Source organism: Orbicella franksi, chromosome 11 (genome assembly GCF_964199315.1).
Source record: "Orbicella franksi chromosome 11, jaOrbFran1.1, whole genome shotgun sequence".
Lineage (NCBI taxonomy): Eukaryota > Metazoa > Cnidaria > Anthozoa > Scleractinia > Merulinidae > Orbicella > Orbicella franksi.
Genome location: NC_138155.1, coordinates 21161631 through 21177032, shown reverse-complemented (window position 1 = coordinate 21177032; position 15402 = coordinate 21161631). Strand labels below are relative to the sequence as shown.

Genomic DNA, 15402 nt, shown 5'->3' with positions numbered 1-15402 from the left:
CAAGGATACAATTTCCGAGTTGATGATGATCTCAAGTCCCGACGGATGAAAGACGCCGCTGACGAAGTTGTTGAACTTGTCAAACTTGTGTATAACCCGTTTTCCCTTGACATCCCATAATACACCGTCATTGAGTACCAGGTCGTCTGTCGGGTTGAACGAAGCGAGGTTCTTTGAATAGTTATTGGTGTTGTTGGAGTCGTGTAGAGTTAAAATTTTGTGACCTGTTGCTGTATCGTATATCTGAGGGGAAAAAATATTTTGAAAAAAAGAAAATAGAAAGGAAAAAAGAAAAAATAGTGAGTGGATCGAGTCTGACCAAATGACAACCGGCCTAAACATACGTCGTCTAACTCTTTCGGGTGTTTTCAGTTTGAGCTGACTAACAGTATTGTCTCTCTTTATAAAAGGAATTTTAATACAATCGACCCTATCTACACCGGCGACCTTGGGGACAGAGGCAAGTGGCCGTCGTAGAAAGATGGCCGTTATGGTGAGGTAGGATTGTAATATGACACCTTCCTTTCGAGGGTACATCATTTATTATTTGTAAAAATGCTTATTTTAGCCTGTAAATACGTAACACAATCAAAATATATCAATAAAACAAAAACTGAATAGAAACGGAGACCAACGACGCGTGGTACGGATCAAGTTTGGTGACCTTTTACAATAAAAAAAGTGTGGTTTTGTATACACCTTTCGCCAGTAATTGATTAACTGGCCGTTGTCGAGAGGTTAACAGGGACTTTAAGATACGCTACGGCGAGGTGCTACTACGGCTACTTTGGCCGTGAGGGACTAGGCTTACAACGGTGTTTTACCCGCCAAACTCAAATGATTAAGATTTTGCTGTACGGCAACGGTATGTGCAGTCTCTACGTATCTTTCAAAAATGACTACTTTCAAGGAAACCAGAGATCACTCTACTTTCATACGAAATAGGCTTGATTAATGACAATGATTTCCTTCTCCTGCATCCGTCTTACATCTCCCAAAGCTAAGATTTGCCTTTTAGAACTTGATAGAACCGCCTGTAATTCCAACCACAATTTAACACGGACAGGCTGTTCGTACGACGATTACATGATAAGCCCGAAAATACAAACTTTTGATTATAATAAAATACATTTTGAACAGTAATAAACAATTATAGCTCCTATTAGAACATTCGAAGCTTTCTTATAAACGGCTGGTCGGCCCGATACTAATATGACTGAATTGATCATCTCGCGGTAGGTGTTAAAATCGTTCAAATTTTCTGTACAAATGACAAAGAAACAATGATCTTAGAACTGATTTTTATGATTGAGAACTTTATCTTCAAACTAGGCTGTTAAAACAGAGAAAAAAGCGTTAAAATGAGAAGTAAACAGCAGGCTTATACTCACGTAGTGAAGAGTACGTGAGAGTGAAGAGTACGTAGCAAGGCTACGGCGGGAAAGCCGTTCTGGTACGCGCCTCATGACGTCACCGGAAGCGATCTTCACTAACTGCCGCCGTACTACAACCTAGCCCTACCATATCTTAACGTCCCTATTTTAGCAGTTTGGACCGGTTTTAGAGGCCGTTGCCGCTCTAGAGAGGTTAAAATAAGAGCGAATGTATGGACTTTCCGTCGGGACCAAGAAAAGTGACCATTGTAGAGAGGTGGCCGTTAGTGGATGGTCGACTGTACACGGCAGCAATTCTTAGCCACTCAATTTCTCGAATGCTGTTGACAGTTGTTATACCTCCAACTCAAATACGCGTTCCGATTGGAGGAGAACACGTCACGTGTCGTGGGTCAAAACTCACCAACTCCCTAGGGGAGCAGAATTCACTAAACATTTGTCCCAGAACATGTCGCACGAAATTCAGCTGGTTTGAATTCGAGGGTCAAGAAGCAAGGACAAAATAGCCTCAATTTTCAATGCCACATTGTGTGCACTGCTCTTGCAAACTTGCCCCTGCTACAACAAAATCTTATGCCTCAGTCTCCTTCATGTGCAGAAGCTTGCGTTGTTCCTGCAATCTTCACAGTGTTTTGCTTGATTTCCAATCGTTTAATCATATTATTTTTATCACATTTGGTTTAAAAAAGTATGGATCACGTCTGTGATATGCAAATTAGCTATGAAATGGTATCTAATGCGCATGTGTACCAGCTGACTGTGTCCCTCTGACTATACAATACTTACATGAGCAGTTGCGTCGTGTGTTCCAATAATTCGGTCTTCTGATAGATTACTAAATTTTACCCAAGTGTCCTCACTAAAGGAATGTCTAGACGAGAAAAACAAAAAAGAAACATCAACGACTGATTATGAGCGTAACGACTAAGGCTCCGTCCGCGATACGCCGAAGGAGCTTTATTTCTCCAGTTAGGCCTACCGTCCACACTAATCTGTCACGAAAACGGAGCTTTTCGAAAACGTTCTACAAACCGTAGGAATTTTCCCGATTGATATATAAAAATACTCAAGACAATGGGCACTTTCCACTCGATAGAGGATTCTGGTTTGGATTTCCGGAGACGAATGAAACAGCACTTTTCCGAATTTCGGAAAAAAGAGGACTACCACGCGAGTTGATCTCAAATTTTAGGAATTTTTTTTTCCCGGGATTTTTCCCCGGAATTTTCGGTTGAATGGTTCGCATTTCGGAAATTTAACAATTTCCGGATTTTCTGGAAACTTTCCAAGGAAACTTTCGTACCATCTCTTCCTCGTTTCCAAATGTTTGGTTGAATGGAAAGCGCCCAAGCGCCGGAAACTGGAATCGGTTGTCAGCGAGGGAAACCTGGAAGCAGTTACAAGCTACCGGTTGCAAGGGCGGGAAAACGTGATTTGCTAAATGTGTAGGAAAACGTGTAACCGGTTATAAGGGCGGGAAGTCAAGTAATTACTTGATCTGACTACACTCACACGAGAAATTCATTGTGAAAAGTTTATTGAGGATGCGTCAGTCAGCCATCCTAATGTTTACCTCACAAATTTAACTAATGGTTCCAAGAATTAGAACCTGTACTACGCCAAATACGAAAAACCACTAAAAAGCCACCCTTTATATGTGGCCAAAAATATGTGGGAACGTATTCCTCATTTAATGCAGCAGCACGAGTCCCAAAGGAAAGGGTAGTCTACAATTATTTACACAAGTTGATCAAATTGAAACATAATCATAAAAAATAAAGTGGGCGAACACTACGACTGACCGACTTAACATGACTTAAATCTCCCGCCAAAACCTTAAATAGTCCCCAAGCATCCCACTATGCACCGCGAGTCTCTCCAACGTGCCGTCAGAATAATAACCTCCGACTAATTCGTCCCTCCATCGTCAGAAATTGCATCTTTTCAGGGAAAACATATAACCGGCTGCAAACGCGGGAAACCATGCAAGCGGTTTACGCGCAGGAAAATATTAGCTACAGGCGCATGTTCGGGGAAGTTTATGATATGCTCTAGCGTTAAAAGAACAGAGCAAAGACATTATAAAGTAAATCAAGAACGTAAAAAACCTCAACTAAGAGTTTGATAATACTCTAAAAAAGGTTTTGAATGCCCAAAACTTACTTCATTTCGAAGACGTCTCCAAACGTCCAAAGAGCGCATGGAGGCAAGGCAGATGACGAGGAGGTTAACAACAGTTCACGGTCCTGGAAGTCGAGTAAGACACACTGTTAAGTACACATACACAAGCTATGGAGAGACAATGGAGGACTTCACAAGGAGAGAGGGGCTCTTTTGCGATTTTTAATCACTTTGCAACGCTTGAAGGAAAAAAAAAAAACGCGTTACTAATGTCCAAACTTACTTCACCTCCGAAGCCTCCTTTTCAGAGGGAAAACTGAGGCTGAAATTCATGTTTATCTTTCCCAACCTTAGCCATTTTAAGAGTCTCCGTGATGCTCATCTAACACTGTTTTTTCAAACTAGGTCATTACTTCTTATATCTTTTTTTTTTTTTTTTAGACGGTTCTCTCGCGATTCTATCTGGACGTTCAACTATCTGGACGGCCCCACTCCCTACCCCGTCAAAGCTCCTGTTTTGCGCTGGCGTCCACGAGATTCTATCCGCGCGTTCAACGATCGAATAAAAATACGACAACTAGAGGGCTATGAACAATCGATTTTTTGTTTGTTTGTTTGTTTGCTTGTCTTTTTTTTTTTTTTTTTTTTGCATTGTAACAGAGACCTCACTACAAATCAAAAACTCTACTGTTTCGCGAATTTAATGTATCATTCCTGGGTATTTGGAGTCATTTCCCTCGAGTCTGCTATGAAATGAGAAGGGGACAGGAATGCAAATGACACTCCCACGAAGGAATACATTACTCTGTTAAATATCCTCTAACCTTTGAACACTGGCACATGGAAATGGCCCTGTCTGCGGTACAGAGGTAGGTCGCTTCTTCCTATGACCAAGCAAATCCAAGTCAGACGTTAACGAAGTGGTGTAAGAATGACAACAATGCATATCATAAGATGATCTTATTTTTCAGCATGAGTAAGGCCTGGTTCACACTAGCGACATAAACGACATAATCGTTTATGTCGGTAATGTGAACATCGACAAAAGGACATAAGGAAAAGATCAGTTTTTACACTATTGTCATCCGCTTGTGTTCGTCAATGCAAATGAGTTATGCATCCAAGACATGTACTCTTTGGGTGCCAATTTTTTTCGTATGTCGTTATCTTCATGCTGTTATGTAGCTGTTATGTCATTATGTCAGGATGTTCACACTGCAAATATAACGACACAACGTCCTTCTTACGTCCTTATGTCGTTAGTCGCCAGTGTGAACTAAGCTTAAGACATTAAATTAATGCATTCGTTAGAGGATACCTGTCCTGTGATTAAGTTGTACTCCTTTAGCTCCCCTATTTGGGTGCCAAGTAAAACCGACTTGCCATCGGGCTGGAATAATAAAAACAAGAAAAAATAACAATTAATTCACAAAAAAAGTTCCGATTTGTATAGTCTAATCTTCGACTATTCTGAAGGTATTACTTTGGAGAGACGTCATAAGGATAAGTTCAGTTGCTTAGCAACATCATTGACGGAAACTGTTGGCTAAGGAATTAGCCCTCTAAAAATATCACAGACAGATTCGCCCAACGTTTTAACATCCTTGTTGGCATCCAATTCAGATCACGTGGTGACCCATTTAGGCGGTTACAATTGTTCAATAGGCCATCTCCGAGTTACCTTTTGCCTCGCTGTTAAAACGAGTCTTTGTGCGAAACAATTCATATGAAAATGAGCCTCGTCTACAGGTTCATTTTCATGTAAATCAAACGCATTTTCAAATGAAAGATTTTACACGAGAACAGGCCCAGGGTAACTCAAAAATGGCCTATTTGTCACACGCAACTAATTACATGGGAGCATGTACAAACAGAACAATTGTAACCTCCCAAATGAATCATCACATGGCCTGAATTGAGTGGCAACAAGGATGTGCACACGTTAGCCGAATCGGTCTATTCTATACTGTTCGCTTGTACGACGGACGTATTTTACATTAATAATGTTCCCTCGACACTTAAAATAGGAATACTCACCGAAAATGAGGCACAAGTGAAAAGGCTGTTTTCCTCGGTGTCTCGAATAACTCTGAGAGGTTTAAATCTACGGAAATGAAAAAAAAAGGCATTTAATGACATCAAATGAAAGATCTGAATCGTGAATTACAATTGTACAAGAGAGCAAAAGACATAGCTGGAAGGAAAACGGTACTATGGGCAAAACTGGACAGAATGAGTAAGTGAGGTTTATATGGAACAGTAAAAATATTTTCTCAAGCCAACAGGGCTAGATTTCACCATGAGTTCACTTTGTATTACATTATTTTGTTAGGCATGTCAAGAGTACTTTACGGTCTTTTCTAAAGTTTGCGGATCAAAACTTAAGAATAGCGTAGTACTGATCATGTTACCTGCCGTACACAAACCGTCTATTAAGCCTCGCACCATAATAGCCTCCATGGCGAGGAATAACCTGCAAGTCCATAAATATATCAAACAGGTTTTTGACTGAGTGAACTGAAAAACCAAAATTAAACGATACCAATGGCTAAAACATGAAAGCAAAAACATGAACGAACTAAAAAGATCTCGAAGCAAACACACGTAACAGACAGCAAGTGAGGGAGAACGCGCGCGAACACGTCGCGATCACTAATGGATTTCGTGGGTAGTTAATGGAAAGCACAGCAAAATCCAATAATTAAGGGTTACTTTCAAAAGTGAAATTAAAACCGTTTGTATGGAATGGAAAATATGGATTAAACTGTCAAGTTTCAAGATCAGAATACAATTTCTATATTTTGCCTTACAAGAAACTGGGGTTAGCGAAGACCTCCAGTTACGAGACGACACTCTCTGTGATTAACGTAGCCTGCTCATTTGAATTTATATTAAAAAAGAACAACTGTGTATTTGAAATCGACGAAACACAGCTCTCCTTACCTCTCTTCGCTTTAACCGTGTTGTCATGTTTGATGGAGCGTAATATCTGTACTTTGGTTCAGGACATTTGTGAGGTCTATAGGAAAGGTTAGAGAGGGAGAGATTGCATACATGGTAAATACTGCGCTAGACTCGAAATCAGTTTTTTTACGTCAACAATGAATTTAATGAATAGTGAAAAAATTAATTTAAAGTTTCATTGAGTTAGCGTCAACGGTAGAAGTGTAAAAACGTGAAAAAAGTAATCTGAGTGATGAGAAGAAAGCACTACAAACTGCAAACACTTACTAAGAGAAACAATTCTCTTTTCAGGTATTTTACGAGCAACACAAGTTAACACGCAGGCACAGGAGTTAAAACAGACATCATGAAACTAGAGAAAACAAAATACACTAGAATCACCGAAAACATTTGCTTCTTGCGCTTGCATCTGTAGTAAAGTTTACCTGTCTAAAAAGGTCATTCACAACTCACCGCAGTAAGGAGAAAGGTGGGCCAGCGGACACTGGATTGTTGCACTGAGCATGTTGCTCACGAAGATACCGCGTCACAATCAAGTCCAGCGTAGGAGGTGATGGCGGGCGCGTAGTTCGAGGTATATCAGGAAGAAGCCGCTAGAAAAAAAAAAATAATAAAAGCAATTGAACTACTGAAATACGGCCACCCTAACCCAGAATTAACTGGCGCTTGTAGAGACCCTGTTAGGGGTAAATTCCGGCAAGCGACATGGCCTTGAAAAGGCGACATGAGAGCTATGAATTGGCGACGAACGGCAGACTACTCCAGCGAAATAGAGAAAGCGACACCAATGGCAAGATAGACCGACAACGAATTTCGGAACTGAGAATGCATCGATTGTTTTAAACGTCTGAGTCGAAGTGAAGACGCATTTCCAGAGTTTTAAATGTGTTTTCCTCTCTCACGCGCGATGTCGACGGGTCGTGAAACCCAGGCTTTCTTATATATGCTAAAACGTTCACGTCCAATAAATCGAGCCCGTCATTGCCGAGTATTTTTTCTCACTCTCAGCTGAGTGAGCAGTGCCCTAAAACGCCTAAAAACACGCTTAACGAAAAAGGAAAGAGATCTTCGACCGTCTGCTTCATATTTTTATTAGTGGGTCACCAGTGAAAGAATATGAAGCTGTATTATCAACAAATGGCATTATGGAAGGAAAAGAGAGACAGGGGAAAGCTGCCAAGGTCTTCTCGTCTTCAGCAGAAGGTAAGGGTTACGCCAAATTCAAAGGAAGAATATAGGTAGGAGAGATTATCTGATTGAGGCCGTTGAGATTTTGAGTTAAAGAACGCTTGTTAAACATAACCATGGTAAAAATAGTCATAGGTTCGATTGTACATTAGGTCCAAGTACTGACTGGAAAATGGCTGAAAATAGCAATTCCAAGCGTCTAAATTTCAAAAGTTCCTGGGGGAGCATGTCCCCACATCCCCTAGGAGGTTGGCAACTTCAGCGCTCGAAAGCATGCCCAAGCCCTTAGAAAGCATGCCCCAGAAGATTTTGAAAAATTGGAGTAGCTAAGAAGTCTTTTCCTTCATTCTGAGTTGAAATATGATGCTTTAAAAGTAACCATAAAGTAACCATTAAACCCACTGACTGGAGAAATGCTGGCTCTGCATAAGAATTCCTACTGCTGAAAAGTGGTCGAAGCAAGTGCAAAGCATACAAGGAGTAAATTATATCCAAAGAGATACTTAATTATATATGTACTTGACTAAAACAGCAAGGAACCTTCAATGCGTGAGAAATAATCGTTTCAGCGTGAGAGCGCAAGATTGAATTCGTTTGCGTGAGCCTCATGCTCAATGCGTGAGACTTGAGAGCACTGTGTCGTTTTTTTTTGTTTTGTTTTGTTTTTTTGTTTTTTTAGTAAACAAAGGTATTACGATGTGTTATACATGAAGCTTCGTTTTAATCGAAAAAGGTCAAATTTCCTGACACAACTCCTCTGAGACGAAATTCCGACAGGCGACATAGGAATCTTGCGAAATGCCGACATGGCTGGTGGGGAATTTCACACAGGGAACATGGGTACCCCCCTTAACAGGACCTCCTTGTAGACAGGTTTCAATGACAATAAAAAGTGAGGATCGGCGTCGGGTTGGGATGCAAACCATAGCCGTTTTGGAGAGGTCAAACTATCCTGTGTTAGGAACACAGGAAATGAAATCAAATCATTATTCACATTGCTTTGACCAGAGAGGAAGAAAACAAAAGTACAGAAAAGGGTACAAAACAGCAGAAAACATAAGCAGGTTATGTAAGTAAGAACTAGATCAGTTTTAAATTCGTGTGCAGCTCTGCCAAAGCTCTGCAAAAGTAGCAGAACTTTCGACTCGACATCTGGACACTCCAGATGCGTGTGACAACCAGAGGGAACGTTATGTATTACAGAGGCCGGAACATGAAACGCTGAAGCCGTGTCCCGATCGAAGTCATGCAGAAATGTTGTTTATCATATTCAAAGAATTTTTGGAAATTTCGGTTGGGAATTTTCGCTCAGGAAGAATGTAGACTACGAGTAGTCCATCTTTCGCGTAGTTCGTCGAGCGAGACCGAAAATACACCGCGAGGAAACTAATGGCCCCGTGTTCGTGCGGCCATTTTTTTCTCGCGGTTTTCTTTCGCGTCACGCACGACGGACTAAGCGAAAGAAGGACTACATGTAGTCTACGAAGAATGTATTGCATCCGAATTTTCCTCGAAGTACCGACCGCTTGGTTTGAGCTAAAGAAATATCAGAGTTAAGAATAAGTCAACAATGGTTATCAATGGCAAAGATTGAAGTCAGCAGGCCATTCCCTAGTTATCTTGTGCTTCTGTTTCAAATCGAATCTTCGTGCAAAACCTTTCATATGAAAATGAGTTCATTTCCATGAAAATAAAACTGTTCGTGGAACACACTTTCATATGAATGGTTTCGCGGGAAAACTCGTTTTGTCGCGGAGGCAAAAGGCAACTCGCGAAGAAAGAACATGACTTAAAAAAATTAGGCTAACTGTTTCAAGACACAACATCTTTGATTCTTGAACCGCATAGACGCGGGTTCTTCTCCTTCCATTGTGATAAATTTTAAAAGACTTCAGCATACGATATTTACCTTTTCTACGGGAGTTCCTGGGTCGTTAAACCTGTAGCGTGTTAATGATGGAGTCCCGGGCGTGCTGGCGCCTGAGGACACTGTAGACAGGCTTGAGGTGTGATTAAAACGAACCTATGAAAACAGCAATGGACGTAACAGTTCATAACATTTTTACTTTAATCCGATTTTTACTGATAAAATCCATTTATTTGTTCCAAGGACGATCTTATCTATTTACCATTTCTGCCTAAATGGGAGGCGCGGTGGCCTCATGATTAGTGCGCTCGACTCCGGATCGAGCGGTCTGGGTTCGAACCCTGGCCAGGGACATTGTGTTGTGCTCTTGGGCAAGACACGTTACTCTCAAAGTGCCTCTCTCCATCTAGGTGTATAAATAGGTACCGGCGAACTTAATGCTGGGGGTAACCCTGCGATGGACTAGCATCCCATCCAGGGGGGAGTAGAAATATTCCTAGTCGTTTCGTGCTGCCTAAACCGGAGAGAAGCGCCTCCTTGATTGGCCATTTGGCCCGTATGCAAACGTTTCCGCTTGAATGTGCTTAGCTAAAAGCAATAGCGATTCTTGTATTTTATACCCTTCCAAAGCAAACACAACGCAACGCAAACTGTGATACTTAATTTTTTAACAAAATTACATCATCCACTGCATTTTGTAGACACGAACGCTCATTCCAAAGGACTTTCAAACACAGAATCAACAAAATTGCGCTTTTTTGAAGTTCAAGGCATTAATCATTTTGTCAGAGGTTTTCAATGTAAACACCTCTTGTTAAAAACACGCTGATACAGAATATAACAACGTAACAACAACAGAGGGAAAAAATATATAGCAGATACCTTTCTATTTGTGGGTGTAGACATGGTATTGGCTTCTGGTCTGGGATCGGGTAAATTTGCTTCCCTTCGTAAAACATCCGCTGTCTCGTGAAGACCTGAATTAAAAGGACAAAACTTGTAACAATAAATCCCCAGGACATCAACTAATACAGTCGAACCTTCGGTTTTCCAAAAAACCGAACGTTCCAAGTCAGATCACTATATTTGAAACCTCTTGTAAGCGACCACTCTTAGAGCTAACAGTTTGAAATTTTGTTTTGTTTTTAACCTCCGGTAAGCGAAAACTTGACAGATAATAGAGAGAAAATTTTATAATAAGGTGTTGTAACATTATCGTATTCCTAGGCAGTACAAGAGACGGAAATTTCTCAATGGGAAGAACCGGATATTTTTCCCGAAATTGACTTTTACATGAGTAAAACATTACATCGGCATTGGCGCATGGGGTAAGGCGGCAGTTACCATATTCCAATGAGGCAAAATTTTGACCCAATAATGGTCTAAGCTCTCGTAAGCGACCACCTCCTGTAATCAACCACCCAGGCTTGACATTTTGAGTGGTTGCAAACGGGATGTTCGTGGTTGGCCAAACACGAAAGAACCTGTTTGACCACATTTCCAAACAACGAGAAAACAGTACAAAATAGGACGCGTAGCAGAGTATTTTTGACGAACTTCAAGGTGTTTGGTAATGTTATCAAACACTGGGTGTTTGATGATAGATCTTCTCAGTCGAGACTAAAACTGAACTTAGGAGAAAACGAAGAAAGAAAATCGTCAAAATCTATTCCAGCTAATTAAGATCAAATATCATATTCAGACATTGTCACGGTCATGATTTCCTTAGTTTAAACTTGATGAATTCTTGATAAGTTTGAAAAGAGTCTTGCAACGTCCATGCCTCTCACAAGACGTTAGACGTACACAATCGTAGAGAACAAACCTTGAGCAGTGAGATGACTATGGACAAGCTGTAGTAGTTCCTTTGCGGGATATGAAATGTGTGTCTGGGCAACAACATCAGCCTTTAAAAAAAATAATAAAACGGTTCAATGTTCAGTAGAACCTTAAGCTAGTACCTCATCTACCTTAGAAAATAGACTTCTTTCTTCTTTCTTGACTACTAACTTTGCTTGTACCTCAGCTATCTCTCTCGAGCAGTGCTCTCACGCGGTACTGTTTATTACGCTGTAGAAGTAGGTTCTAACTTATATGTCTGGAGATGAAAACCTAGTGTGTGACCATTCAAATGAAAGCTATTGAGCAGTTCTCTCATGTGGTACTGTTTGTTATGCTGTACAAGGTGGTTGTAACTTTTAAGTCTGTGAACGAAACCTTAGTGTGTGACTCAGTATTCAAATGAAGCTTGTTGAGCAGTACTGTATTTCCATCAGGCGCTGTACATCATTTAAATTTTGCGGGGACTCTTCACAGATAAAGCCGTTTGATTCAGTGAGGATAGTCAGGTCTCTGTACCATACCTTAGTTATTCTGGACAGGGACGGCACAGCAGTGGAAGTCGCAAGTGATTTACCAGTGACTCTCTCTAACAGTTCAGCCGCATATTTACAGAACAGCGCATGGTCAGAGGCATTATCTTCAATGACTGGTTCCCGCATTAAAACTAAACATAACAAAAAAGAAAAAGCTAAGAATTAAAAATCCTGGTTGTTTGCTGGGAACAGTCCTGTTGTTTATTTGGGCAAAACACTTTACTCTCACAATGTCGCTCTCTCCACTCAGTTGTGCAGATGGTTAACAGCTAAATGTTAAAATAATCTTATAAAACGCTGGTCCAGGCACACGGAACTTTTAGGCTAAGGCCCCGTTCACACACTACGCTGGAGGAAGTTGAAAACGCAGCTTTATTTCTACGGTTCGGCCTACCGTCCACACTAATCCGTCACGAAAACCACGCTTTTCGTAAACGCTCTTTAAACCGGAGGAATTTGAAAACGCCGGCTTAACATTTAACATTTTGAAAACGGAGCTTTTCGAAAACGATGGAGTCACGATTATCATTTGATTTGTCAGGCCGAGTTTTACTCAAACACAAATCCAAATTGTTCGGTGATTGTTGCGTTTTTAGATTTCTCCAGCGTAGTGTGGACGGAAAACATTTGATGCGTTCAAATGATGACCGTTTTGATAGAGATAGTAGCGCATGTTATATCACTCACTTTGTAACTGCCCGCTGTTAAAAAGCTGCAGCTTTCCGATCACTTGTCTAATCTTGTCGCTCCTTGACAACCCACATAGCGCCTTACAAGCCAAGGAACGAATACAGTCTGCATCGACCAGTGGAGTTTTCACCATCAGCAAGGACAGCAAAGCCTTGATACCGTTACTCGCTCGAACAGAGCTCCACATCTTAGCCAGGATGTCGTCACTGCTCTTGTATGCTGGTCGGGATTTGCCCTGGAATTTCGCTACAGCTCCGCTTACCTGCAAAGATGTATAGAGGTCACCATAACTTACTTGTACATGTAACAAATAACAATTCAACACAAAACCAAACGTTAAACTTCATTTTCGGCATATTAGGCATAAGCAGACTTTCACTATTTCATTTCTAATTGATGTTTTGTAAACATCCTAAGAATTCGTTAAATACACCTGTGCAAATTGCGCAGGGTACTGGGAGGGGGGGGGGGGGGGAAGTTTCCACCACGTTGAATATGGCCAACTGACCAAGTTTGAGGATGCTTTTAGGCTGAAGACAGCCTAGGTTGTGGGCCTTGAAACATGGTTTAAAATCCTTACAAACCTCCCTAATTTTGAGACAGCGTCAACCAAAACCATATGAACTCTAAATTTTTTTTTAATCATGTGATACTCTTAAAAATGGGCAAATATAGTGATTTTCATCTCAGCTTCTTCCAAATGATAGGTGGATGACAAGATTTTACAGATCTCACAAAACTGATACAAAGTTACTGACGAGACAGTCAGAGGTTCAAGCTTTCAAGTCAGTGGATGAAACCCTAGTGTGTGACCATTCAAATGAAAGCTATTGAGAAGTAGTTTCATGTGGTACTGTTTATTATGCTGTACAAGGCGGTTCTAACTTTTTAGTCTGTTGATGAAACTCTAGTGTCTGACCATTCAAATGAGGCCTATTGAGCTGTACTGTACTTCTATACGGTGCTTTTTATCATTAAAAATGGGCAAATATCGTGATTTTCATCTCAGCTTCTTCCAAATGGTAGGTGCATGACAAGATTTTACAGATGTCACAAAACTGATGCAAAGTTATAAGACAGTAAAGTTTCTTTTGTTGGTCTCTATTCACCCTAAAAGCATCAAACTTGGTTAAATGACCAATCAAAACACCAACTTTCATGTGGTGGGCCGTGGTGTCAAATTATCGCCCCAGTACCCCGCGCAGTTTCAAAATGACAAGTTATATAACCACAAGTTACACAAGAAAACCGTGCAGTTTTCTTTCCTGAGTGTGTGCTTATGTTAGAAGAGGCACTATCAAGGTACAGCTGCGAAAGGAATGTCAAGGACTGGCAAAGACTTACCCTCAATCGCGGTCCACAAACACAGTTACAAATAACATGAAGAGCCGCTTTCTGGACTTCAGAGTCGCTGAGAAGTCCTCCTTCAGCACAACGCAGAAGAAGCCTGCAAGAACTGTCAGTCAGTAACGAATTTCGATCCCGAGCTTAAATAAAAATTTCCTTGCCTAATTTTCTTTCCCCCGTACCATCTTTACTTTGGAGAATTTAGCGTTATATCAAGGCAATACCCATTTCACGTCCTAATTTGGTGACTACCTTGAACCTGGTAGAGACCCTTACAGTGAGCCGTGTATGCTGACATTGTATAACCTCATAGAAGACACCAAAGCGGCACAGATGAAAGTTCATGTCGAAGTTTCCGTAATACTTACAATAACAGGTTAACATCAAGAGACCGTCCACACTTTGCCGGAGGGGATTTGAAAAAGGAGTTTTCACTCTGAAAACGCATCAAATGTTTTCCGTCCACACTACGCGCGGAGAAATTTAAAAACGCAACAATCACCGGTCATTTTGGATTTGAATGTGCGGAAAACTCGGGAAGAGAAATCACATGATTGTCGTGTCGCCATCGTTTTTCTATATAAAAACTCCGTTTTCCAAATGTTTTCCGTCCACACGAAAACGAAAGGCCGGCGTTTCCAAAATCCTCCGGTTTGAACAGCGTTTACAAAATGCTCTGTTTTCATGACGGATTTGTGTGGACGGTAGGCCTAACCACAGAAATAAAGCTGCGTTTTCTAATTTTTTCGGCATGTGGGACCTAAGTGAATTTTGGTTTTCCGGCGCCAGCTGAACAGTCCGTTAGACAGACCTTGGAAGGTGTCCTTGTTATAGCGGTGCACACATATTTTCATGATGTAAAAAACTTGTTTTTACGTTCATGTGAAACGAGGACAAGGTCTTAGCCTGTATTGAAAAGTGATTCTGTTGCCGTAATCTGTTGTTATGTCAAAGATCGCACCTCAAACCAGATAAAACGTATAACGATCGTTCTATTTGCTGCAAAACTGAGTGACTACCCCCCACCCCCACTCCGACCTAGACCTCTCCCGCATTCCAATAAACAGTGGCACCAAGCAAAGAATGTATAAAAATGTTTGCCCGTCACGCAAATGAGTTTACTTCGAGTTTAAAACGCGTTCGATGGTTCGTGTATCTCTTAGAAGTACTGCAGGAGCTGCTCGCAATGAACTCATTCCTTGTCTTCTCGGATAGATTTAAATGCTTAAATACTGAATGCAAGGTTAAGGTCAATTTGAAGAGTACCTCATTCCCTTCTGTTGCTCCCCTGAGGGAAGTTGAACTTCCTCACACAGCGCCAGCTGAGCTTTGGGTACTACTGTCAGCACAAACAACATCTCTAACGCCAGGCGGGTCACGTCTGCTGCTAAGCGCATGGCATCCGTTCTTAAGTGAGAAGAAAACAAATTAAGACATAAGAGAAATAAGCACCACA

General features: G+C 41.1%; 1 protein-coding gene across 2 annotated transcripts in view; it reads right to left on the bottom strand.

The window, feature by feature from the left end:
* LOC145460498 (DDB1- and CUL4-associated factor 1-like) overlaps positions 1–15402 on the bottom strand; it is a 41444-nt gene that overhangs the window by 11230 nt on the left and 14812 nt on the right. For both annotated transcript variants that reach the window (XM_081445335.1, XM_081445336.1), the window contains exons 14-29: positions 15213–15353; positions 13944–14046; positions 12597–12861; positions 11898–12040; positions 11360–11441; positions 10417–10511; positions 9577–9690; positions 6933–7072; positions 6459–6534; positions 5927–5988; positions 5553–5619; positions 4834–4905; positions 4340–4399; positions 3558–3640; positions 2181–2265; positions 10–243 (exon numbers count right to left, since the gene is read on the bottom strand). In XM_081445335.1, the coding sequence (XP_081301461.1) occupies positions 10–243; positions 2181–2265; positions 3558–3640; positions 4340–4399; positions 4834–4905; positions 5553–5619; positions 5927–5988; positions 6459–6534; positions 6933–7072; positions 9577–9690; positions 10417–10511; positions 11360–11441; positions 11898–12040; positions 12597–12861; positions 13944–14046; positions 15213–15353 (1822 nt within the window). The remainder of the gene's footprint in view (positions 1–9; positions 244–2180; positions 2266–3557; positions 3641–4339; positions 4400–4833; positions 4906–5552; positions 5620–5926; positions 5989–6458; positions 6535–6932; positions 7073–9576; positions 9691–10416; positions 10512–11359; positions 11442–11897; positions 12041–12596; positions 12862–13943; positions 14047–15212; positions 15354–15402) is intronic.